This window comes from Bos mutus, chromosome 10 (genome assembly GCF_027580195.1).
Source record: "Bos mutus isolate GX-2022 chromosome 10, NWIPB_WYAK_1.1, whole genome shotgun sequence".
In the NCBI taxonomy this organism is placed as follows: Eukaryota; Metazoa; Chordata; class Mammalia; order Artiodactyla; family Bovidae; genus Bos; species Bos mutus.
This window is the reverse complement of record NC_091626.1, coordinates 24,549,898-24,575,302: the sequence shown is the minus strand read 5'-3', so window position 1 is coordinate 24,575,302 and position 25,405 is coordinate 24,549,898. Positions and strand designations below refer to the sequence as shown.

Sequence of the window (25,405 nt, the reverse complement as noted above, 5' to 3'; positions counted from 1 at the left end):
TCCCTTCTCCAGGGGATCTTCCCAATCCAGGGACTGAACCCAGGTCTCCCGCATTGCAGGCAGATGCTTTACCATCTGAGCCACCAGGGAAGCCCTTACAGCACATAGAAAGTATCCCCCAAAGTTTGTTTCAATTCCCCTTTGCTCATCTTCTATGTCCTGCAAAACCTAGCACAGTATTGCCACACAGAAGGCATTCGATAAATGTTTGATTAATTGATCAGTAGCATAAAACAAGCCAATAACTAGAGAGTCATTATGCAAACTAACAGTATGTGGTCAAAATGCATTGATCTATTTTTCAATTATAGATGAAATGTTGATGTCTAGGGAGGGAAAACAATCTATTTTAACTAAAGAAGTTTTCAAGATTTCAAACCACCAGCCAAGTAGAAGTTTCAGCGTAAGTGTTAATGCTAGCAATTCATCACGCCCCTCCTCCACCCCTTTTTACATAAGTCACCTTCATTTCCAACCTCTTTTATACTTCTGGACCACAGAAAGTTGACTTCATGCACTAAATGCAGTGAACAATCTTTGCTACTTCTTTAAATCAAATACCAAACAAAACTAATCTATAGGCATTCTTGTCTAAGTTTAGAAAGCATCCCGATCACCCCCTCTCCCAAACAGAATTTTTATAGAATACATACAGATATAAAATTAACCTTGTCTTCTAATAAGACCTTTCTTTCCCCACCAGGAGAAGGAAATGGCAATCCACTCCAGTGCTATTGCCTGGAGAATCCCATGGACAGAGGAGCTTGGTAGGCTACAGTCCATGGGGTCGAAAAGAGTTGGACACGACTGAGGGACTTCACTTTCACTTTTCCCCACCAAGCTGGGGAGAAGACAGTACACAACCAGGAATGTCAGCGAGGTCATTCAACCAAAATCCAGCTGAGAATAATTTCCAGACCCCATGAGCAACTATGAAGTCCATGTGCCAAGGGTGACACTGGACATGGTGGGGTCCAAACACATGAGAAATGGGATTCAGATGGAGTTTCAGCAGAACCGTTTCTACTTAGTGGCCTTTTGGCCTTACTATCCCTTTCTGCTGCTTTTCACTTCCTTTTACCCATACTGGGTATTTCTCTGAAGGAAAATGTCTCTTGCCACCACGTGCACTCTCCAGCTGGTGTCTCACACTATCCAAACCAGAAGAGTCCCCATACAGGCTTGGGACATTGCTCCAGGGTGCATAGGAGCAAGCTTAGAAGTGTATTTTAGTTAGTAATCATAATATGCATTCATGAGACTAATTTTTCCCTGGTCTCCCACTCCATGGTGGTGAGTCAGGCACTCTTTCAGGTTGCCCAGCTGCAACTCAAAGCATTGCAGACCCAGGTTGGCCCCCAAGAGGTAATCTGGTCCATGCCCCTAATTCTACGCAGGAGAAATGCTTGACTAGTAGCGAGTTCTATTTCAGCCTCAATTGTCAAAAACCCTTGATGGCAAAAGAAGTTCGTCAATTTGTTTGAAGGCCCAAGGTGTTCCTCTTGTCATCTCTAGAGACCAGAAGCAACTGGTCAGTCTCTTTTTTCTCAATGATACAAATAATGATGGTTATTAAATGACCCATTAATCTCTTCCTCAAGTTAAACAAGCACAAATCCTTTAACCTTTCCTTAAAGGATTTATTTTCCACCCCCTTTAAACATGTTGTTAATAATCTTTTTTGCATCTTTTGATTTTTCCACAGTTCAGTTCAGTCACTCAGTCATGTCCGACTCTTTGTGACCCCATGAACCGCAGCACACCAGGCCTCCCTGTCCATCACCAACTCCCAGAGTCCACCTAAACCCATGTCAATCGAGTCGATGACGCCATCCAGCCATCTCATCCTCTGTCATCCCCTTCTCCTCCTGCCCTCAATCTTTCCCAGCATCAGGGTCTTTTCCAATGAATCAGCTCTTTGCATCAGGTGGCCAAACTATTGGAGTTTTAGCTTCAACATCACTCCTTCCAATGAACACCCAGGACTGATCTCCTTTAGGATGGACTGGTTGGATCTCCTTGCAGTTCAAGGGACTCTCAAGAGTCTTCTCCAACACCACAGTTCAAAAGCATCAATTCTTCGGCCCTCAGATTTCTTTATAGTCCAACTCCCACATCCATACATGACCCCTGGAAAAACCATAGCCTTGACTAGACGGACCTTTACACAGTTATTTTCAGCTAATTTGAACATGGTGGTATCAAATATTAAACAGGGGTGGAAAAGTACTTCCCAGCCTTGCACAGTATTCCCAATATAACACATCCTGGTATCATGCTTACTTAAAAATAAACAACACACTCCTTCAGCTAATGTTCTACTAGGACTTCCAGAGCCATCTCAGCTATGATTATACCTTGCCAGGTGATCACTAATAGCACAGTCAACATAATTGTTATCAGTTAGATTGGTGCTAAACCATGGATGACCACTGTTATCACCTCTCATCAAGTATTTTCTACTCTGGTATAAGGAAATACCTGGTGTAAGCACAAAAGGGAGGGTGCTGCTCACACCATGTTTATGTAAAATATAAACAGAATTTTCTTTTATTTATTCATTTATTTTTAATTGGAGGATAACTGTTTTACAATATTGTGCTGGTTTCTGCCATACATTAACATGAGTCATAATAGGATTTTCTAACTTTTGGTCCGAAGACTCTTTCTCCTTCCAGTCTATGCCCAAAAACTGACAAGTGGGTGAACTCAGATGTGCTCACAGAGCAGAGCTTACAGCAAATGGAGCAAATATACAACCTATCCAACTCAACCCCTGTCTCTTTTAAGGAAACTTGCAAATGATTAGGGGAATTTAGCAATAAGCACCACTAAAAGTTATCCTGAGATCTGAAAGTTATGTATGTTTCCAAACAATTGAGCTTCTTTTAGCAAGGGCTAAAGAGGACATCATGGATAAATTTGACATGGATGCTGCCACTTAGCATGACTAGCTCATAGGCTACCCTTCAGGATAATCTCCTATTCAATTTGTAAGGTTTTAATTCAATAGGATGCCTAGCATCAGGAATCTTCTCCACCATCCAAGGAGGGAAATGATTTCTTATCAGTTCTTAGGGGATGTGAAGTTAAGAAGGTGGGGGAAGTCTCCTGATTCTGAATGACCACGCAGGAGTCTGAATTCTTAGGAATAAAGGTATCACAGTAACATCCTCAATACTCCCACGATGAACAATTTCAGAGAGCCACACAATCACAGAAGAATCGGTAGTCACCAGAGAGAGACCATTTCTCTAACTACAGCCACTCCACGCCTTCCATGTCAGGTTCCACTAAATGCCCTTTATCATTTATCTGATACAGATGACACACCACTGCCTACGCTCACCAGGCCTGTAGGCACCATCTGCACAAATCTAACTATTCTTAAGTTGGCCTTTTTTCCTACTTAAGTTACCAGAGATGAACCATATCAGTCATCATGTCCCCAGAGTCACTATTATATATGACTAGTACACAGGCTGGTTGGATTATTGACAGATTCTTTAGGTAAGCTCTGCACTGTTGTAGTTTATATTCAGCACTCAAACTGGAAATTCTAGTAGACAGCTCTCTAAAATCTTGTGATGGAATTTTTGGCTCTGAAACATTTCTTCACATAGATCTCAATACAGCAGACGTTGCTGACCCTGGAATGCACTCCTAGCCCTTCACCTGATGATTTGAAATTCTTCTTTTCCTCAGTCCTGAGACCTGGAAAATACCTTAAAATTATCACCACCCAACTTAACAGTATAATAGTTGCTTTCTAAATCAGGATCAGCAAACAATGGCCCCTGAGCCAAATCTGGTCAGCTGCCTGTTATTGTAAATAAAGTTTTATTGGAACACAACCATGTCCATTCATTTACGTACTAACTCAGGCAGCTTTCATGCTACAACTCCAGAGCTGAGTAGTTGCAACAGACGTCTGAACTACAAAGTCTGAAATATTCACTGTCTGGGTCTTTATAGAGTAAGTTTTCAAACCCTCCATTATAAACCACAAGGGAAACAAATTGCTTATTCGGAATAACCTTCTTTCCACCCTGACAAAACAAAAACAAAAAACAGCTGTGACCCAAGTGACTAGTTTTTGCATACTGCTTTGCATAAAATGGGCTTCCCTGTGGCTCAGACAGGAAAGAATCTGCCTGCAATGCGGGAGACCTGGGTTTGATCCCTGGGTCAGGAAGATGCCCTGGAGTAGGGATTGGCAACCCGCTCTAGTATTTTTGCCTGGAGAATCCCATGGACAGGGGAGCCTGGTGAGCTAGACAGTCCATGGGGTCGCAGAGCGTAGGACACCACTGAGCAACTAACACAGTTTCTTCACTTTCACTTTGCATAAAATCTGGTTTGACTCTCTTACAAAGTGTCCTCTGAAATAAGATACATAAAAGATATAAAATACAAGAGAAATCTAAATAAAAATTCTAGAATGATAATAATAATATATAAAATACACTTAATATGTTGTTGTTGTTTTTCAGTCTCTGAGTTGAATGCAACTCTTTGCGACCCCATGAACTGCAGCATGCCAGGCTCCTCTGTTCTCTACTATCTCCTGGAATTTGCTCAAATTCATGTCCATTGAGTCGGTGATGCTATCTAACCATCTCATCTTCTGCTGCCCCCTTCATATAAATATAATATAGTATCAATATACATTATATAATACAATATAATTATACATAATATATATATCCCTCCAGAATTTTTGTTATTTAAATTTAAATTTAAAGTATTTTACATCTCATGATATATGATATGAAGTCATTTCAGTCATGTCCAACTCTTTGCAACCCCATAGACTGTAGCCTGCCAGGTTCTTCCATCCATGGGATTTTCCAGGCAAGAATACTGGAGTGGGCTGCCATTTCCTTCTCCAGGGGATCTTTCCGACCCAGGGATCGAACCTGGGTCTCCCACATTGCAGGCAAACCCTTTACTGTCTGAGCCACCAGGGAATCTCATATGTAACTTATTTCAGAAGAAATTTTGTAAGATATCATATATGTATAAATATGTTTTATTTAAATCAAAAGAAGTTGTGAATTTGCTGGTTTGGGGATACAATAAAGTGAATTCAGTTCTAATCATATGGGATAATTTGAAGTTCTTAGAAAAAAAAGGATAAAAGGAATGTGATATAACAGATAACTCATCATCAATAATAATGTGAAATAAAAAACATATCTTTAAACTGACAACTGTGCCCAGAGTTTTAAACAGGAGATCTTTCAGAGGGTTGGATGGGGGAACATTTTTTCATGGAACCACATCCTGAATTCCTAACACATGATGAATAATGACCTAGCTCCATCCAGAGGGCCACCAAACAACCGTTCCCAGCATGTAACAGGTCTAAGTCAGGATACCACCAGACGCACTCACAGGCTAAGTTAAGGATCTGCTGTCGTAATGGAGTTTGGTCCAGGCAACCTAACCTCAACTTCTTCAACTCTCACCACCTGGTAGCCCTTGGCAAGCTACCCCACAGCCTTCAAAGGGTATCTGCTACATGCTCACAGTGTTTTTAATTTACATTAAACATTTTTAAAATAGGGAGATCTCCCAAATATTTAAAAATTTTGGCCCCTCTTGAAAAACCAGAGGACATGGGTACCCTGGGATCATGTTCTTGCAGGCAGCACCACCTTGAGCTGTGGGAGCTGCCTCATTCAGGGCACAGGTGCTCTCAGGAGCTTTCTGGCTCTCCATACCCACCGCCAACCCTCTCTGTTATCCCCCCTGTGCCCAAAGCTGAGCATAAAGGCTGCTCCCTGTCTCCCTGGCACTGTTCATTTTCTCATCCTTGGCCTGTTTTACTCATTAAAGATACCTGCCCTGTAGGCACCTGAATTCAAACCCAGAGCTAACTCTTCAGACAAATTAATATAGTGCGTTGGCAAAAATGCTTGTTCAACTTTTTCCAAAACATCTTACAGAAAAACCCCAACAAATTTTTAGGTCAACTCAATATTTCCAAATGGATGAGGAGAAATGACTTCTTTTTCTCACTCTCTGGCTCACATGTACACGTTCCCCCACCCTCCTGGTCAGTGACCACCAACAGACCGAAAGCATACGCGTACTTTGCCAATAACAAACTGTCAGACATTTAGAAAAGGCAATCTCTGCCTCATGACTTGCCATTAGAGACATTAGATTCTGCGGGGTCTCCTCTGTCCTTATTTACAGCTCCATGCTAGACATCTTGTCCCTACGAGCATCCCAAAGACAGTCTCTACAGAGAAAGCCTTAGTCATGAAGTAAAACACACTTTATATGGGCTTCCCAGGTGGGGCTAGCAGTAAAGAACCTGCCTGCCCATCAGGAGACAAGAGAGACGTAGGTTTGATCTCTGGGTTAGGAAGATCCCCTGGAGAAGGAAATGGCAACCCACTCCAGTAATCTTGCCTGGAGAATCCCATGGACAGAGAAACCTGGTGGGCTAAAGTTGAGGGTTCACAAAGAGTAGGACATGGCTGAAGCGATTTAGCAGTAGCACAAAACACACTTTAGGTAGAAAGTATTTGCCCTTTGGAGGCAAAGTACCCTCTTCCAGGGTACAAAGTAGAAGAATTTCAGGTGCAATCACTTCCCTCCTAAGAAGATATTTAAATCCCTAGGTAACTTCTGAATTTAGGCATCTCAAATCTGAGTCACTGTAGGAAGTGGGTGGGCTTCCCAGGAGCATTAATGGGAAAGAACCTGCCTGCCAATGCAGGAGACATAAGAGATGCAGGTTCAATCGCTGGGTTGGGAAGATCCCCTGGAGAGGGCATAGCAACCCACTCCAGTATTCTTGCCTGGAGAATCCCATGGGCAAGGGAGCCCGGCGGGCTACAGTCCATGGGGTCTCAAAGAGTCGAACACAACTGAAGGGACTTAGCATGCACACACAGGAAGTGGGTAGTGTGTAATAAATGATCAAAACTTCTACTTCAAGTATCTATAAACAGATGAACAGATAAAGAAAATGTAATATATACATGCAATGGAATGGTATTCAATCTGAAAAAAGGAATGAATTTTGACATGTTACAACATGAATGAACTTTGAAGATATGCTAAGAGAAACAAGTCTGGCAAAAAGGACAAATACTGTATGATTGTACTTAGATGAGGTACCTCAAATAATCGAATTCATAGAGACAGAAAGTAGAATGGTGATTGACAGGAGCTGGGGAGGGGAAAATGGACAGTGTTTAATGGATATAGAGCTTCAGTTGAAAAAGACGAAAAAGTTCTGGAGATGGATGGTGGGGATGGTTGCACAACAATGTGAGTGTAGTTAGTGCTACTGACCACACACTTCAAAAAGTTAAAGTGGTAAATATCATGTATATTTCACCCACAGCAAAAAGAAGAAAACCCTAAGGAGGGTATATCGGGGGGAATATCCTTTTTACTGCTAGAGAAATGTATAAAATCCATAATGTCTAAAGGAAGATGGAACGTGCTAACGGCAGCGTCATAGTGTCCTGTTCCATCTCCATCTGGCCTGTGTGTGAGCTGGCAACGCTCAGGGGGCAAACCTGGCCTGAGAGGCTGGCCTGCTTCACTCTGACCTAGAGGACCCATCAGAGAAGTGTCCACCTTCACACTCAAGGAGATACTTATCTTGGGTGGGGGGCAGGTTAACAGCTGTGCCAACTGGCAGCTTGGGGAGGCTACACCACTACCTTCCAAGAAGTGGAAGCATTAACCTCTCAGCTTTTGCCAAGCACACACTACATTGTGCATTATTGTGCAAAACTATCTTAGCACAGGGTGTGACAGCAACATTGGATGGGTATCTTAAGTCAGTACACATAACCAAGCTCTCCATAGCTCCATTTTGGCCATGGAGAGGGTGGCAGTGGCTGTGGTGATGGTGGGTGGGTAACAGCAACTCTGGACTCAAAGCTCGGATGCTGGTACCAACCCTGGACATTGTTCACTTTCCAAGTCACCATCTGTCAGCCAAGCCAGTGGCAGCCTCTGTTCTGGACTGTGCTTCTAAACAAAACAATGGGGCTCAACAGATCCTGGGCATGAGAATGGGCAGAATCCTTTCAGGAGCCCCTACTATAGGCCAGTGTGAAAGTTGAACTCATGGAAGATGAGGATGGAAAAGCAACATTTACAGAGATGCTATAGGAGCATTGGAAACAGACTTTTATTTTAACCGAAACTTACACAAACTTGATACAAACCCTACATTATGCAAAACTTTATCACAATTCTACGCATGTTATAACTTGTGGGAGATGGTTGGAGAGTGGATTATTATAATTATCATTTTGATAAAGGACATTTTCTATCAGAAAATGTCACAGAAAGAACAAAATGATAAAAAAAAAGAAAAAGAAAAAGATACTCTTGGTGATCTCCCCCAGGGACTGGCCTTGAACGGACTGGCAAGAATTCTGTGCCCCTCCAACTCCCCTCGCTAAGGTAAAAGAGATATTCTCGGGCTCGGAACCATCCCACTAACACTGTCACCCAAGACTTTTCCTGAGAGGAATATCCAGTGTTAGATGGTACATTGATTATTATGACTCTGCTCAGCAGTGAGGGAAACTCAAGAGGCTGAATGTATAAGACCGGGAGCAAAGCCCAGTGGCCCAGCCAGTCACCCCAGCTCCTTCCCTAGGCTGCAAGACACAATGTTGAATGTGTTTCATAGGTCACATTCACGTCCACTAACATGGCCATAAAAGGACCGTTCACCCGCCTTTCTCCCCATCAGCAACTGAACATGTGAGCTTTCCATCCGTCAGGCTGGCCTTCCTCACCCTTGGGGACATCTAGAAGCCAGATCAGCAGAAGGCTCCCTTTGCAAGTCTCCTCTAGGAGTTGTCAGGGAATGGACTCAATATCATCCCAGCAAATGCTTATTTTTTGTTCTCTTTTTTTCCTCCTCTTTCTCTTTCTTCACTGGGTTATTTTAAACAAAGCTGTCTGTGTTTAAATCTGTTGAACTTGCAGAGATATATTTAATCGCTAGATGGAATTCCTTTCAGAACTAGGCCTCATCAGACACGATAACCAGGAGGCAGGCTGCTTCTTGACATCAGATAAATGGGGCTTGCCTGGGGTGAGGGGAGAGTTTGTTTGTTTGACTGTTTTAGGGGGGAGCGGAGAGACTGCTGATGGCCCTTGTGGCTAATTTATTTCAGTCAAGTCTTAACACATAATCAAACACTTTCAATAGACTTTTGAAGAAGAAAAAAAAAAACTGATCACTCCTCACTTACCACTTCCAACTTGCAGAAATAAAAATACCTAAAGAACATACATGAATGGCTTTTTAAAAAGCCTGAGAGAGCAGAGTTGATCTTTATTCTCTTATTAAAAATGCGGGGTATTTTTCCTTAGAGTTAATATTCAGTCTTTATTTTACAGTAAGTCCTCTATTGATTTTCATGTCTTCACAAAAATTGCTTTTAACTTTTAAAGTTGAAGGTACTTTAAACAAAAATACTGTGCCAGATCAGCACCTTTTCTTTTAAATATTGAAATAAATAAAATAGTTAACTCTTTTTTTTTTCCCTGTAAGTCTGTTTGTGTTCAGTTCTTTCTACGGTAGAGCGATTCCAGTCTGACCTGGATATTTTCTCACAGACACTTTAAAAAAAAAAAAAAAAATGTAATGGAGAATTAAAAAAAAAAAAAAAAAGTCTTCTTATTGCACAAAGTGAGGCCATTCCCGAGACTTCTCTGAGCCGAGCTGAGTTGCGCTGGAGGCTTGTCCACAATCCAGGCTCCTGTGTTGGCGGAAACGCATGCGCAGGAGGGGGCCAGGCAAGGGAAGAGGAGGAGGAGGAGGAGGAAGAGGAAGAGGAGGTGCTGATTCTCGTGGCTTCTCTCCACCTTCTTCACGGCTTGCTTGAAGGATGCCGGAGTCTCCAGGTCAGAGCGTTGACTGCAGAGGGAAAGGCAATGAAAGATAAAACAAAAAACAACAGCATAGGACAACTGCCTAAAAAAGAAAGATTTCAATTTAAGGAAGTGGTGGAAATGAAATGAATCGGGGCGGGGGGGGGGGGGGGGAGCTGGACGGAAACAACTAACAATTTGCCACACGAATGAGGCCACGCTATGCACAACGAGCACCAGACTAGCTGTCTCTCGTGCCTTCATTCAACACCAGCAGCTCAACATCAGCCAGGAATAGGAGAGATCAGCTGCTCCTGGACAACAGAATGACACGAAAAACAGAGGGCGTGCCTGGATTTTTAATCCCTAGGTGGCGTAGCAGGCAAAACTGGGTATTAGCAAAATGTGGCTCAGACAGTAAAGCGTCTGCTAGCAATGCGGGAGACCCGGGTTCGATCCCTGAGTCGGGAAGATCCCTGGAGAAGGAAATGGCAACCCACTCCATAAAATATCCTTGCCTGGAGAATCCCATGAACGGAGGAGCCTGGTAGGCTACAGTCCACGGGGTTGCAAAGAGTCGGACATGACTGAGCGACTTCACTTTCACTTTACTTTTTTCTCCTCTACTTAGAAATGAAACAATCTTTTCCCTGTTGAAATACTCCAGAAGGACCATTATGATAGAATCTGTCACCTGTCACTTAAATGGAAATGAGTAGTATCTATGCTACAGGACCAGTAGTAGTCACAGCAAAGCCGAACGGGTGCCCCATTTGGTCTAAGGCGAAAAAGACACTGCTTCATTCGCACGCTCTCATCCCCCAATCCTGCCCCAGGGTGTCAGAATTACTCAGAGAGAAAATCAAGCCAAGATATCTGTTCCAGTCCTCAACTAGCCCAGTGATCCCCGGAGTCAGCCTTGGAACATAGCGGCAGTTCAAACCAGGTGGGTCCCTTTAGCCTGGATGGAAACCAGCCGGGCAAGGATTTTGCTTCTAGCTGAAATGAAGTCTGCCAGGTTATTTTGGTCTTTGGAATGGAGTAGTCGGCACAAAGGAATAAGCAATAAAACTAAGAACTATCACATTTCACCCCAAGAAGCAGTTCCTGAGGGCAGAGATGGGTCTCCCCATGGTGTCCAGCTCACTCTGACTGGTGAGAGGAGGAGAGGGGAGGGTTCAACTGTAAAGCGGCCAAGCCAGCAGGGAACAAAGTTCAAAATCTAATGAGCTAAAAAAAAAAAACCCCAAAAAACCAAATGAGCTGCTCAGCCTCTTCCAGGTTTCACCTCCCCTTCCCATCCCCCATCGCTTCTGGTACCCAAGGCATCACTGGTCAGGGGTACAGGACTGGATTTGATGCACTTCCAAAGCCAGGACTCTATCCATCCACCAATGCTTTTAAAGGGAGACTGAGAAGGGCCTCATTTCCACCTGCTGCCAAGCCCTCCCTACACCCCTGTTCCTGAATCTTTCCTCTGCATCCCATCCCATCCCACTGTCCCCTTCTCAGATCTGCTTCTGTGCTGTCCCTTCCCAGGCTCCCCTCCTCACCCTCCCCTGTGCTCATCTCTTCACTGTTCCATCTCCTCCAGCCCCTTCACTCCAGCAACAGAACCAGCTGGCCTCTCTCCAGAGCCCCCAGAGAGCGCTTGCCAAGTTGGGCATCCATCAGACTTTCACCCTCTGCCAGGAGTCTTCCAGTCCCTCCCCCAGTGGCCCAGATCCCCACCCACCCAGCCTTGTTTCATTGCTTGCTTGGTGAGTCTGTCTCATAACCATACCCCACATCCTTTCCATTTCCTCAAATTTCTACCTTTGACCCCCCCAACACACACACACAAACACACTCACACACACATTCTTCTTCTACCCTAATTAAGCCACCTAGAAAGTAGTTGGCTGCTTCTCAACTTTTTGCTCCTACATCCATTTTCTCTTTCTGGGCCAAGTGTGGGCCACTGGGAATGTCCTCTTACATCTCAGTCTTCTGCTCTCAGCCGCCTTAAGGAGACTTACTTTGCATCACTCCACAGATCTCCTACTTGCCCCTCACCCCATCTTCATGTCCTCATTCTCTCTCCCTCCCCACCCCCCACCACTGCCTCTGGCTCTCATTTACCTCCTTCACTTGACCTTAATGCTGTGTCCCGCTATGGCTTCAACTTTTCTGCCAAGAAAATTTCTTGAGCATCCACTGTGTATAGAAGGAGACGCTAAATCCTTCCACTAATTAGCTCAGAAACGTTGCTCAGTTCTGTTTATCTCAACAAACAATTATGGCACAATGGTGTCGGGTACTGTCCGAGGGACATGCATGACATCATTTTGCCCTCAAGGAAACACACCATCTGTTTGATGAGAAAGACTACCAAAAAAATCACAATATGTTTTGATAAGCACTAATGCTAAGGACATGGACAAAATGCTGAAGAACAATACTTAAGCACTTTTTAAAAATACTGTGATTTTTGCCATTTTACATTTCAGGCTGTGATTCCCAGTTTTGCTTTTTATTCAGCACTATCTTCATTCTCTCTCACAATAGACACCCTTGCCTACAGATTAAATAGCAATAGTCAAGCTACAGCTCTTTGTTGATCTGGATGACTTCCTCCAAGAAAATCTCCCTGACTACTGTGATCCACAGCAAAAATACTCACATACCATCCCTTGAAACTCTTATATGTTTTTAACTACTTACTAATATCTAGTTTGCCCAGCTAGATTCCAAATAAATCCACTGACCCTGTGTTTAATTTCATCCTATCCTTCACAAGGCTGAGCTGCTATTACTCAGTCCCTAGCCACTAAATGAATGAAAATATTATACTCTACAAACATACTAGTTTAAACCTCAGCTTAAAGGCAAAATTTCTGAGTCACTCATAATGGAGTAAATCAATCATGAATAGAGTCTATAGATTGTAGTACTGCATCAATTTGGATTCCTTGGTTATGATCATTGTACTGCAGTTAATTGAAGAATCTGGGTGAAGAGTATGTGGAAAATCTTTGTATAATTTGTGCAAGTTTTTAAGTATGAAAACTATTTCAAAACTTAAAAAAAAATTTAAGTCAGTTATTGGCGAAGGGCCAGTGTTAAAACACTTTGAAAACCTAATTGCAAATGCTTTTTAGCCAATAATTTCATTCTGACAAGGATCTTCTGTCATTCTCAGCTGTTTTATAAATCAATCAAGTTGAACGATTTTCCCTATATGGTTTTTCCTATTTTGAGTAAATGGTCAGAAATCACTTTTATTAAGCACAACAGAATCGTATAATTCAGTGTTTCAGTGTTAGAAGTACTTGGGTATGTGACCAAAACAGAGTCTGAGGTCTTCACTCCCTGCCACCTCACCCCTCCACCTACTCCACTCCAATGTCACCACCAGCAATCACACTGACCATCAGTCAACCTCAGTTCTTTGGGGAAGTTCATGAAAACTTAGACACTGCCACCTCTCAACAGGATTCTAAGGGGATAATAGGCTGGGATTTAGGAGTTCAGTTTGGGTTGGGTTGGGTTGATTTGGTTTGGTTTTTACAGCATCAGATGCCTCCTTTCAATCCAGTGAGGTCTTGAGTGAAAGACCTTAAAGCCCTTGACTGATCCTACTCAAGAGAGACCCAGACACCACCTACTGACCCTGGAACTTCAGACCAGTCATTTAACCTGATCAAACCTTAGTTTCCTCATCAGCAAAATGGGTATAAAGAAAATCTATTTTATCTCACGGGGTTGTCTGAAGAATCATGGTTAGGTAATGTTGATTATGTATTGTGATAGGGTAAGGAATGTCCAGGCCTTCCATGGTGGCTCAGATGGTAAAGAATCTGTCCGCAACGCGGGAGACTTGGATTCGATCCCTGGGTTTGGAAGATCCCCTGGAGAAGGGAATGGCTACCCACTCCAGTATTTCTGCCTGGAGAATACTCCAGTATTCATTCCTGGTAAATTCCATGGACAGAGGAGCCTGGCAGGCTACAGTCCATGGGATTGCAAAGAGTCAGACATGACTGAACAAGTAACACACACAAGGAATGTCCATATTCTAGGGATAGAGAAACCATGGCAGAGATTCATGGAAACAAACTCATAAAGGGATTAAGTTCAGACTTTTCTACTCTAGGCTTCTACTCAAAAAATGCCTCACTCAGAAAATACATGGCACAAGTAACTTCATTTCCAGAAGAGTCAACAAAATCCCCCATAGAAAAATTCCTAACACACAAGTCTGCTCAAACTTTAAGTACAAGTTCAAGATGATATTCATCAGACATAACAGGAGGCATATTGGGATAATATTAATTAATTTTATTCCACCATGAAGTGAGAACCTCCAAACAGCCTTTAGTTCTCTCCCTAAGTAATAATCTTGTGTTCCCTCAAGTGCTATATAAAGGCAATACCAGGCTGCAGCCCATTAGGTGCAAAGAGAGATGCAAGGTAAGCAGGAAGACTTAAAGGGATACTATTGATGTGAACATCATGTTTTTATTAAGTCTTTCTCTCTAAAATACCAGTAGCAAATCGCATTAGTGACTTTAAAGTACCTTTAAAAAAATTAAATGCAAATTTCTCACTCCCAGTGTTAATAGTGATTAGAGGGTCTGCTCTCTACATAGTCTCAGTAACAGATGTAAAGGATTAGACTGTCCTAGGTAGGAAAAAACAACAGGTAGACAACAACGATAATCACCTTTACAGAAAGAGTTCCCCCCAGGGGTTTTGTATGTTGCAACAAATTTAGAAGGTTCTACTATCTTTGATTCTCCTATCTTTGGGCTAGGATTCAGAAAATTAGGTGACATTTCTGAAGGATTTGGGGTGACGCTTTACTGAGCTGAGGACAGAGAAAACTAATCAGACCATTTTCATCCTATTGATTCTAATTTATTTTGTACTAATATTTGAGTATCGATACTTAACAAAAGCAACAACAAAACAATAGATATGCTGACTACTCACACAACTCTTGCAGTTTCTGAGGTTGCAAGAAAGTAGATCTTTGTCCCTAATAGGCATCAGGAGGGAATGTCTAGAAATGGTAGTTTAGAAGATGAGCTCTCTATAAAGCTGTGCACAGAATTTTAATTGGAATTATCTTTGGGGGATCTAACTGCTTACTCTTCAGTTTTGAAATTCCTTTTAATAAGACTGATTACCTTTTAAAGTTCTCAGGTGGACCTGAGAAAAAGGAAGAGAGATATATCTATATATACTTATAGTCTATATATGGCACATGCAAGGAGCAATGCAGAATAGTATTAAAAGTAAATAGTATAAGTGCTGGAGTCAGGTTGCCAAGGATCAAAATCTGGCTCCTTATTAGCTCTAGGACTTCAAGTACCTTCCTTAATTACTACCGTTCAGTTTCCTCATCCGTAAACTGTGGGTAATACAAGCACCTACCTTACAGGTAGTCAAGAGGATTAAATGAACAGTTCCAGGGAAAACAGAACAAGGCCTGGCATATAAATGGTTTGCCATTGCTATATAAAGAAAGGAGAATAAACTATAACATCGACCATCAAGGCACTTGGAAAGCCAGGACAGCCAGCTTCCTCCTCCTAAGCTCCCTTTTAGAGTTTTCTTCGTTCCCCTTAAGACATCTGCCTCCCAGCAATGTCCATTTCCTTCTCTCGAATGTAACTCAGTCTCTCTGGGTTGATCTTTCCCAGTGAAAAGTGAAGAACTTGAACCTGATCATCTTCAAAGTCCCTTCCAGTTCTTTTCCTGTTTGTTTGTTTTTTTTAAAAGATTGTAAATTCTGATACTATAAGCAAGATAAGGTACTCAAGTAATGCTAAGAGGCATGATTACATTCACCTTTGCTACACCAACTAAGAAAGATGAGAACATCTACCACCCTAAACAAGAGACACTGAAGATCAAGTTATGCCAGTAAAACTAAAATAGGTGAGCAATAGCCATCCTCAGATAAATCTTTGCATGGGAGTTTGTTTAGACAGTTCATTCATGGCTCCCCTTCAGAACCCCAAGCTAGACTCTGAAATTAGATGAACTTTCATAATTTGCTTTGATTATATGCATTTTTTTTTAATTTCAAGTTCAAAGTCAAGCTGTCACTGAGAATTTCAGGACTACAAGCAACTACAAGATTTCAAATGACCATATAGATTGGTTGGATGCATTTTTATTAGTGTAGAAGCTTCCATTTTACCAGTGGGAGCAAGTTGTAAGTCTATGAATCCAATGCCCAAGTCAAAGTAACAGAACAGATGAAGTAAAGGGGTAAAGAATGACAGCAAGAGCAGGTTGCAAGCCCCTCAGCAGAAATCAATGGTAACCAGCTACATTGGCTTTTTCCCATGTGAGCATGCAGGAATATTACAATGTTGGAGGTTTATGCCATATTTTCTAAGAACAGGGCCACATACAGATCAGGCAGACCATCTCTCAAGTGGGTGAGGTAGTTACCCTCATTCTCTCACAACTGAGCACAAACGCCCAGGAAAGCACTTACATATTTAAAGCAGGAGAAAAGTGGAAGCCCTTTCTGTCTCAGGCTACCAGAAAGGGAAGCATAAAGAGTCCATTTGTGGGTTTCTTTGCTTGGTCCTTGCTTCTGTTGGGTTGGTATATTAGTTTAATGAGAGGTCTAATTCATGAGGCTCTGCAAAGGCTAGATTGTCAAAGCAGATCCTTCCAGACACTTACAGCCTATTGCCTGGGTGGCCTCTTAGGTCTCCCAACCCAAGCCAAGGGGCAGTGCCTACGTCTCTGCACCTACACTTTCATGAAGGCCGGAGACCCTGACCACACTTAGGCGGGAATTCAGAATCTTCACATCAACTGGGTTAAATGTTGTACCTAATCAGAGATCTTCTTTTAATTGGCACCTAGAGCAAAGAATTCCACCCTAGACATGCAGTCCCCTCACTCCTACCCCAGGACAACAGCCAACTCCAACCTCAGTTCCCTGGGTTCTGCTTCCAGGTGTAGCCAAAGGAGACAGTTAGCTAAGCACTCCCCCAGCCATTTCTCTTGCAGTTGAAACCCCCCATTCTCCACATGGAGCCCCCTAGGGTCCAAACAAGACTCATATCCCACACCTGGGCCCGGGCCCACATAAGTATGCATGCACACACAGACAGTAGATGGCTGGGTATAAAGATGCTCCAGGGGCCACTCCCACATGAGTAAGGGGGTCCAAACCCAGAAAACAAAAGACAAGTTAGAAGAGGGGAAAGGAAAAAAAGAAAGAAGGAAAAACACAAAACAACTAGGATGGTATTCCCTCATTATAAGACAAGTCAGCCAGGACATACCTTTGGACAAGGACCGCACAGCCGTTATCCTTGGGACTGGCAACGAGGTGGATGGTCTTCATCACCCCAGGGGCCTTGAGCAAGTGTTGCTTTGGTTTATTTCAGGAGGTGCTATTGGAAACATAAAACAAAGTGCCTGGAGGGCACTATAAAAAACAGAAGAAATATGGGAGACTCGATCATCCAATGGGTATTTATATGTTTTTAGACAGGGGCGAGGGGAGAGGGAACTCTACGGTGAGGTAACGTTCTTTCTTCCATGAGCACAGCCTCAGGTGGTTTTGTCACTGCTGAGTCCATGACTTTCTGCTCAGAGTCCATTCCTGAGTTTGGGAATCGCTCTTTGCCAGGAGGAAGGCGAGGAAAAAACCAGCAACAACAAAACAGCAGCTCTGTTGATGGAGGAAGAGGATCCCGCAGCCACCGCTGGTTGAGGCCCAGGCACTGGACGGAGGCCACACATGGGCGGCCCAGCTTCCCGGGAGCTGCTGACACATTCTTGCAAGCAGGGAGGAAGATGGGAAGGTCGAGGAGGAGAAGTAGGGAGGGGTCTGCTGTGGGGAGCCGCCGACTCCATGGGGTACAGATGGCGCCACCCTCTCCGACCGAGGACCTCCTCCTGATGAGGTCGCCTTGGATCAATCCTCCCCCACAGAGGCTTTCTTCTACATGGAATATTACTTTCATTTATTTGATTTCCCTTCTCTCTCCCTCTCTGTCTCAAAAAAAGGAGGTCTACTAATATTAGCTAGAATATATAAATAATCATTTTTTTTAACATTATTGGTTCTTTGTTTCCAAACCCAATGTTCTTCCTCTCTTCATTTTGCCAATAAATAGGGAAACTGAGGAAATCAACTCTGCTCATGTCAAAAAGATTCTCCCCACCCCCAAAAAAAAAAGCTAATCCACCTAACTTCCCATATCTATGGAAAATAAATAGTACATCACAATGCCATCTCTCTGAAGGACTGTTAATTCTGCTCTTTGTTCTGCTTCCTTTCAGTAGTTTGTGCTTCTGCTGTGCATACCCTAAACAGAGGGAAAGGAGGGGAGGAACGTGTGGAAGGTGAAAGGAATAAGCCAGGATGAAGGGAAAACCTAAACTGTCTTTCACTTAAAAAAAAATACATCAGAACCAGAACAATGACCAAAGTCACAGGGTGATGGCTAATTGCCCAGAGAGTCTGTCCCGTGCGTTTAGCAACTGCCCTTTTTATCAGCTGTGGGCGAACCCCGGCCACTGCGACGTCCTCGGCAGGAGCGAGGCTCTTCCAAATCGTCCTCGTCAAAGCCGTGGAAAGTTGAGGTGTCACTTTCTGACGTGGAACCGAATAAGTCCTCCGTGGTGCGTGCCGCGGCCGCTGCCTCCTTCTCCTTCCTGCCTTCTCCTCCCAAATGAGCTGACATGTATGATGAATATATCAGCACATGGGTTAAGCAACAGACAGCATTATTAATATTCTTATTACATTATTACAGTGTTATTCTTAATAGCAAGACCATACATCATTCCACACCAAAGGGATTAACTGGGAGCGTCACCTGGTGACAGGGGTTTGGGGTAAGAGGACAAAGCCAACATCTCCAAGGAAAAGGGTTCTCCCCTCCCCAGAAAGGCATCGTCTCTACTACAATATATTTGTCCGCAGCTCTGACAGCGCCAGATTCAACCACGATCTTTTTCTTTCTTCTCTTCGGAAGGCACACATTCACATGCACGCTCGCTCCACCCGCCCCAGACAATGAGTTTTCTTGGTGGTTTTTAAGCCTGGTTGGTATTTCTTTGGTGTTTTCAGCTGGCGGTTCTTTGCACAATGTTTGTCCTTCATTTTGACAGTCAGCTTTACAAAGGTATTACTGTCAGATAACCCGGTCAAGGTGGTTAAGCCTCCATCCGTTTTATTTTTATTTTTACCCGTTTCTAATCCCATTCTTCCCAAGCCCTTTCAATTCTGCCCTTACAACATGTAGTTCATTTGCACTGAACGCAAAAAGAAGTTGGAAAGTCTGATAAGTGGTAGGTATTCAAAGAGCCTCTTGCTTTGTTTACCCCTGGAGGACATGTCTGTGTGCTGCACCCACACACATGCACACTCACAATCACACATGTGTGCACACAGGCATGCAGGCACGTGAACGCACGCTCCACGTCTTAAACACGCCCAGGTCTAAGTTACTCCACAAAGTCTGGGGTTGTTCAGTCTAACTCAGAGCACTCAGAAAGTGGGAACTAGGGGTGGCAAAGCTGAATAAAAGACAGTATCCTGAAATCTATAAAACTTGGGTACAAACTCTTTCACGTTCTAAATGGGCCCCAGGACTGCCCCCTATTGAGGTCACAAGGCTCCACTTACAGTGTCAGTTTCAGGAATCTCATTTTTTCTCCCAGGAGAAGTAGGTAGTGGAGTAGATGGGAAGGAAAAGACAGCTTTCCCAAGCTCCACACTCTTCCTTGGAAGGACTCCAGGGAGGCCCTAGAGAAGTATTCACCCACCTGCCTTCACAAAGCATATCCCATGGGCTAATGCCACCTGTTTATTCCCCAGGTGTCAACTATTTCAGGAACATCAGAGTCAGACCTAGACTAAATTATCCACCAAAACTAATCCTTGGCGAATGCAATGAGAACACCTAGGCTGGTATAAAATGGCCCCCTGGGTGACATAGCAGACAGATCCTGGGAAGAATAAGCGAGTTAAGGCTGTGGGAGAGAGAGGCTTTGGGCAGGAAAAACCAGCTCGCCACTTCTGGTCCCCCTCGGATCACATTCAAGTACCCCATCTTTTGTAGGAAAGGAAAAGGGGACATCTCAGCAGTTTTCACTGAGAATTCTGAAGCTGCCCTCTCTAACCCATCTTCAACCCACAGCAGTCCATACAATTCTGACTAGAATATCTCGCCACCAAGTAACTCTGCTTCTGGTGGTAGAGATTTTGCCTGATGGCTTTCTCTTTAAAAATGCTGAACTGAATTTCATTTGCTTCGTTTTCTTTCTGAGTTTGCTTCGTTTTCGAGTGTCTAAATCCCAGAGTCCACTGTCACATGGGCCCCCTCGTCTAAGCTGGCACCAGTAGAATAAAAAGTTCAACATTAAGTATCACATTTGGCAAGTAAAGGAACTGACAGAATTGCACAGATGGGCCACCCTGTCAGGGTCCTTAAGCATTAAATGTGGGGGTTGTGTGCAGTAGAAACCACAATGCTTTTCTAGTTATTGATTTGCCGTCTTAAACCTTAAACAATCCAAAACCAAATATTAAAGGACTAAAAGCTACAGTCTGTGGACAGAGCCAGGGAAGAATTGAGCTGCTATAGTAAAGCCAGGTGTGGTCATCCCAGGCCCTCTCTCAGGACTAGGAGTTGAACAGATGCTGTGTAGAAAGGTGGGAAGGAGCCATGACTCCCAGCTGCTGGAACCAACCATCCAGCAGAACTGAATTTCACCTACTAGTTAGCAGATGATGAGACTAAAGATGAGTCTGAAGCTTTCCTCCCTGCCTTGCACTTGAGCCTCATTACAACACAAAACAATATGAAAAGCCAACCATGATCCAACATGAAACAGCAAAACAAAAGCCTGAAGACTGAACTCATTTTAAGGACGAAAGAACAAAACCAGGTTTAGTCTTTGAATAGATTAAAGATGAAAATTCAAAACATCCCAAGCCTACTCCAGAAGAGTCCTAAGAACACCTGCCCTTTTGCCTCCTTGATCTTCCAGGCTCTCTTTGGTTTTCCACATGAGAAAATGGGATGAGTGGCCAATGGAGGTGGTATTTATGCTGCTACCCAGAAGCCTAGGGGTCTCTGATTCCCCCACAACTCTAGATGTGGCAGCTCTCTCAACATTCATGTCTCCACATTCTTCCGGTTTGCCCCGGGCACTTCCACAGAACAAACACGTCTTTTTGTGACGTGCACATCACCCGATACAAGGAAGCACACTGCTTCTGTCTCCGGCTGTTTCCACACTGTCTCACCGTCGTCCATAACAACACACACCGAGAAATATCCACCTCATGGAAAGGCCGGACAGACACAAGCCCACACCTTCTTCTTTCCCTTTTCCCTAGATCTCAGAACATAGATTTTAGTTCTTAAGACTCAAGAAGGAAAAAAAAATCCCCCTTGCACTTGAAAAATCACCACCATCACTTCTGGACCCACCCTTCAGTCCCTGTCCCCGACAAGATGGCAGAGGAATGAGAGTGGAAGAGGTCCTGGTCTACGGGCACACAATGAGAGAAGGGGCCACACTCACCAGAGCGTCCACAGTCTGCACAGGATACCAGCTCCTCCGGCCTCCCACTCTTCTTGTTCATATTGGAGCCCCCCAAGCAGAAGTCGCAGTAGTTATTGGGAATAACTGTCCCATCCGGTCCTTTCTGGGCTGTGGAAACATTTTTAAAAAAAACCAGTGTTAGACTAAAGTGAGTCTCCACTGGCCCCTCTTCTCCTGCTGGTGTGGCTGAATCTGCTCCAGAAAGAATATGAGGTTTAGAATCTGAGGTTTGGTTACAACCAGGCTGTTTTCTTGGGCCAAGTTTTATGATTCTCCTCAGTTCAATGGTACTAATGTCTTGAAAGCCATTCAGAGCCGAGTTTGATTTTTGCAATATTTGTTAGTTCTGTGTTGGTAGAGAAATAACCCTGCTCCTCTGATTGCATCCCTGGATCACTGAAGCATCCAGAGAGCCTACGAGTCAAGTGAACTTCTCTCATCCCTGAACAACTGGCCCTCAGGGTCCAAACATCAGATGACAACCATCAGTGGTGCTGTGACTACAGGGAAGGAGAAAGACCACTACCTGGGCCTTGCCCTACCTAGGGAAAGAGGCTCCTGTTTAGGAAATAGTCCTTCTGTCTCTGAAAAGGAAAACAAAGAAGCAAGGATGAGGGAATCATTCCAGGAAGGACCCTGAAGATGCTCTTGGGGACTCTGATACACATGTTGGCGGGTAATAGGTGTCCACTCTTGTTCAGCCTATCCATCTCCCTAAAGTCCAGACTCATTGGTTATGGAAAGCACACAGGACTAGTTAATCAGCAGATCCCTAGAATCAGAACTGGACACTTAGCTCAGTCTCATACTGGACATCAACCCTGAATAGTCATTGGAAGGACTGTTGCTGAAGCTGAAGCTCCAATACTTTGGCCACCTGATGCAAAGACTCAGCACAGTGGAAAAGACTCTGATGGTGGGAAAGACCAAAGGCAAAAAGAGGGCAGCAGAGGATGAGATGGTTGGACAGTGTCACCAACTCAATGGACATGAACTGGAGCAAACTCTGGGAGATAGTGGAGGACAGGGAAACCTGGTGTGCTGCAAATCCACAGGGTTGCTAAGAGTCAGACATGACTTAGCAACTGAACAACAGCACACCAGATATGGAGTGAATGGTGAGTTAATGAGCATATCTTGAGGCTTAAGATTTTCACAAGGCACCCTTGCCGAAAGGCCTTACACAAAAGCAAAGGAATATCCTGGGACATGATTTTTCAAAACAAAGCTTGTGAAAACAGCACATGTCCTCGAGCACTGAAATCTCAGTTTCTAAGGGCTGGTTTAAAAGCTTTGGACAGGTTCTTTGTATGAGGAGAAATGTTTTCATTTTCCTTGTTTTTCGATCCCTATTGTGGACACTTCTTTGTCATATTAACACTCTCTGTCTGTGACAAAGAAGAAAAGTCTCTCTGTTTATGGGATCAGCCTAAACCACAAGGGTACCTTCCTCCTCCCCAATTCCAACGTCTGCCACTATCTTTCATTATTCACTGGCTAACATTAATCAGGGTCCCGTAGGGTACAAATCTGTAAAAGGAAGCAGATATGTGAGCAGAAATACCATCCAGACAGTAAGTGATAAACGGATTCACCCTCTTTAATATGATTCCCCCTGGCCTCTGCTTCCTCCATGCCTCTTCTTTGCCTCCAGGAATAGAAAAACTTACCTGGGGAAGGCGGAAGACAAAAGCTCACAGAATTACATTATAGAGGGTTAATCCATTTATCAGTTGCTATTTGGATTGTTCAATCAGTTTCTAAGTCATTGATTTTCATCTTCAGGGAGGCAGACAATTCTCTGCAAGAAAAGTGGGGGCTGACTGGGTAAACAGAGAAGGGGGCCACACCCTGTAGCCTCTGGGAATGTGAGTTTTTCTTCATCAGTCACTGCATCTCAAAGACAGATGTGCATCATACAGAATGGTTTTGCAAATAATCTCCAAAAAGCAGGATGTCCGCAAAAAGTTTACTCTGCCTGTAAAATTCATTGCCCAAATCCAGAAGGAAGTCCCTTTCTTCTTCTTTTTCACTCAATGGCCATCTTAACCATTTTTAGAACTCTCTCAAGGAAATCCAAGTATGTTTATGAAACAAACAAACTCAGGTTTCTTCATTAAGCAACTATCATGGAAATCAGTCAAAAGATGAACAGAAAGAAGTGGGTAATTTCAAATGGAGGTGTTGAGTGTCAACCAAAGCTAAGTTTCATGACTGGTATGAACTAGATATAAAATGTGGAAATGCCAATCACAACTTAGGTAGCTTCCTGAATGGCGAGAGATCAAAGAACTCCATGTACATCTTCACACCGAACCTCTCAGGAGGCCCAGTCTCATCACCCTTTTCTTTCCTGCTCTCTTAGGGACTCCTTTTTATGTCAGACTTCTCCCGTTTCACAAAATCTGTAAGCAACCAAAGGATCTAGTTTTTCTCCAACATACCGTATCCCTTGTGATTTATCAAAATGAAGACATAGAATATAGAGTATAAGAATGCCCAGAAAGGGACTTCCCTGGTCGTCCAGTGATAAAGAATCTGCCTTCCGATGCAGCAGGTGTGGGTTCAGTCCCTGGTTGGGAAGCTAAGATCCCACATGCCACGGGGCAACTAAGCCCATACACCTCAACTAGACAGCCTGTGTACCACCAACTACAGAGCCCACGTGCTCCAGAGCCCACGAACCACAATTAGAGAGAAGCCTCTGAGCACAACAACTAAGACCCTATGCAGCAAAAAAACAAAAAAGAAAGCCCAGATAATTCTTTAGTTTTTACCACCAACAGACCATTGGTAGAACACCGTATTAAACTAGGGACTTGAACCTGGCAAGAAATAAAAAATTCAGAAACAGTCTAGTATAGCATAGCAGACAGTGGTGGAGAAATCAAACCTACAGGGAAAGACCAAAGAGGAGAATTGAATTCATCTGATGAAGCAAAGCTTCCGAGGAAACTGAACCAGAGCAGGGTCTCCACGTATATTTGTGGACTGAGCGACCTCCCTTTCACTTTTCACTTTCATGCATTGGAGAAGGAAATGGTAACCCACTCCAGTGTTCTTGCCTGGAGAATCCCAGGGACGGGGGAGCCTGGTGGGCTTCCATCTATGGGGTCGCACAGAGTCGGACACGACTGAAGCGACTTAGCAGCAGCAGCAGCATACCAGAGAAGGCAATGGCACCCCACTCCAGTACTCCTGCCTGGAAAATCCCATGGATGGAGGAGCCTGGTAGGCTGCAGTCCATGGAGTCGCTGAGGGTTGGACACAACTGAGTGACTTCACTTTCACTTTTCACTTTCACACATTGTAGAAGGAAATGGCAACCCACTCCAGTGTTCTTGCCTGGAGAATCCCAGGGACGGCAGAGCCTGGTGGGCTGCTGTCTCTGGGGTCGCACAGAGTCGGACACGACTGAAGCAACTTAGCAGCAGCAGCAGCATACAAATTCCCAGCCAAAGGGATGAATAAGGTGATAAACTTCTAACTGCAGGCCCTGGTGTGTACAGCTGTGACAGGCCAGGTGGATGGGTACAGTTTTATCCCAGTGAGGGCCCAGTATAGAAAGTGATAGTCAGCAGTTAGACTTCATTTTCCAGTGAAATCCTTTCTACTTCAATTCCTACTCCCCTCTCATGACAGTGAGCTCAAGCTTCCATCCATCTTGGTAAAATGGCATGGGATGGACTAGCCAACAGCTTTCTCATCTGGTTCTCTTCTTACTCTTTGGGGGTCTTTAGGATTAGTTTTACAATGAGGGTTCTCCCATGGAGCGCTCCCAATTCTCTGGCCAGAAATGACCAATCAGGCCTTGGGGAGAGCATGCTGTTGAAGTCACTTCTAGGACCTTCCCCCCGTCTATACATTTGTACACTTGCCTCATCCCCCCATAGTCAATGATTTACTCCTTCCAATAGGGGAGTATACACATCCAACTCATTGTTAGAAAACC

At 43.8% G+C, this 25,405-nt stretch overlaps 1 protein-coding gene across 1 annotated transcript in view; it reads right to left on the bottom strand.

Moving 5' to 3' along the window:
* Window positions 1-25,405, bottom strand: part of DPF3 (double PHD fingers 3) — a 272,635-nt gene that overhangs the window by 43,070 nt on the left and 204,160 nt on the right. The window contains exon 8 of the mRNA XM_070377597.1: window positions 21,433-21,561. Within this exon, the coding sequence (XP_070233698.1) occupies window positions 21,433-21,561 (129 nt within the window). The remainder of the gene's footprint in view (window positions 1-21,432; window positions 21,562-25,405) is intronic.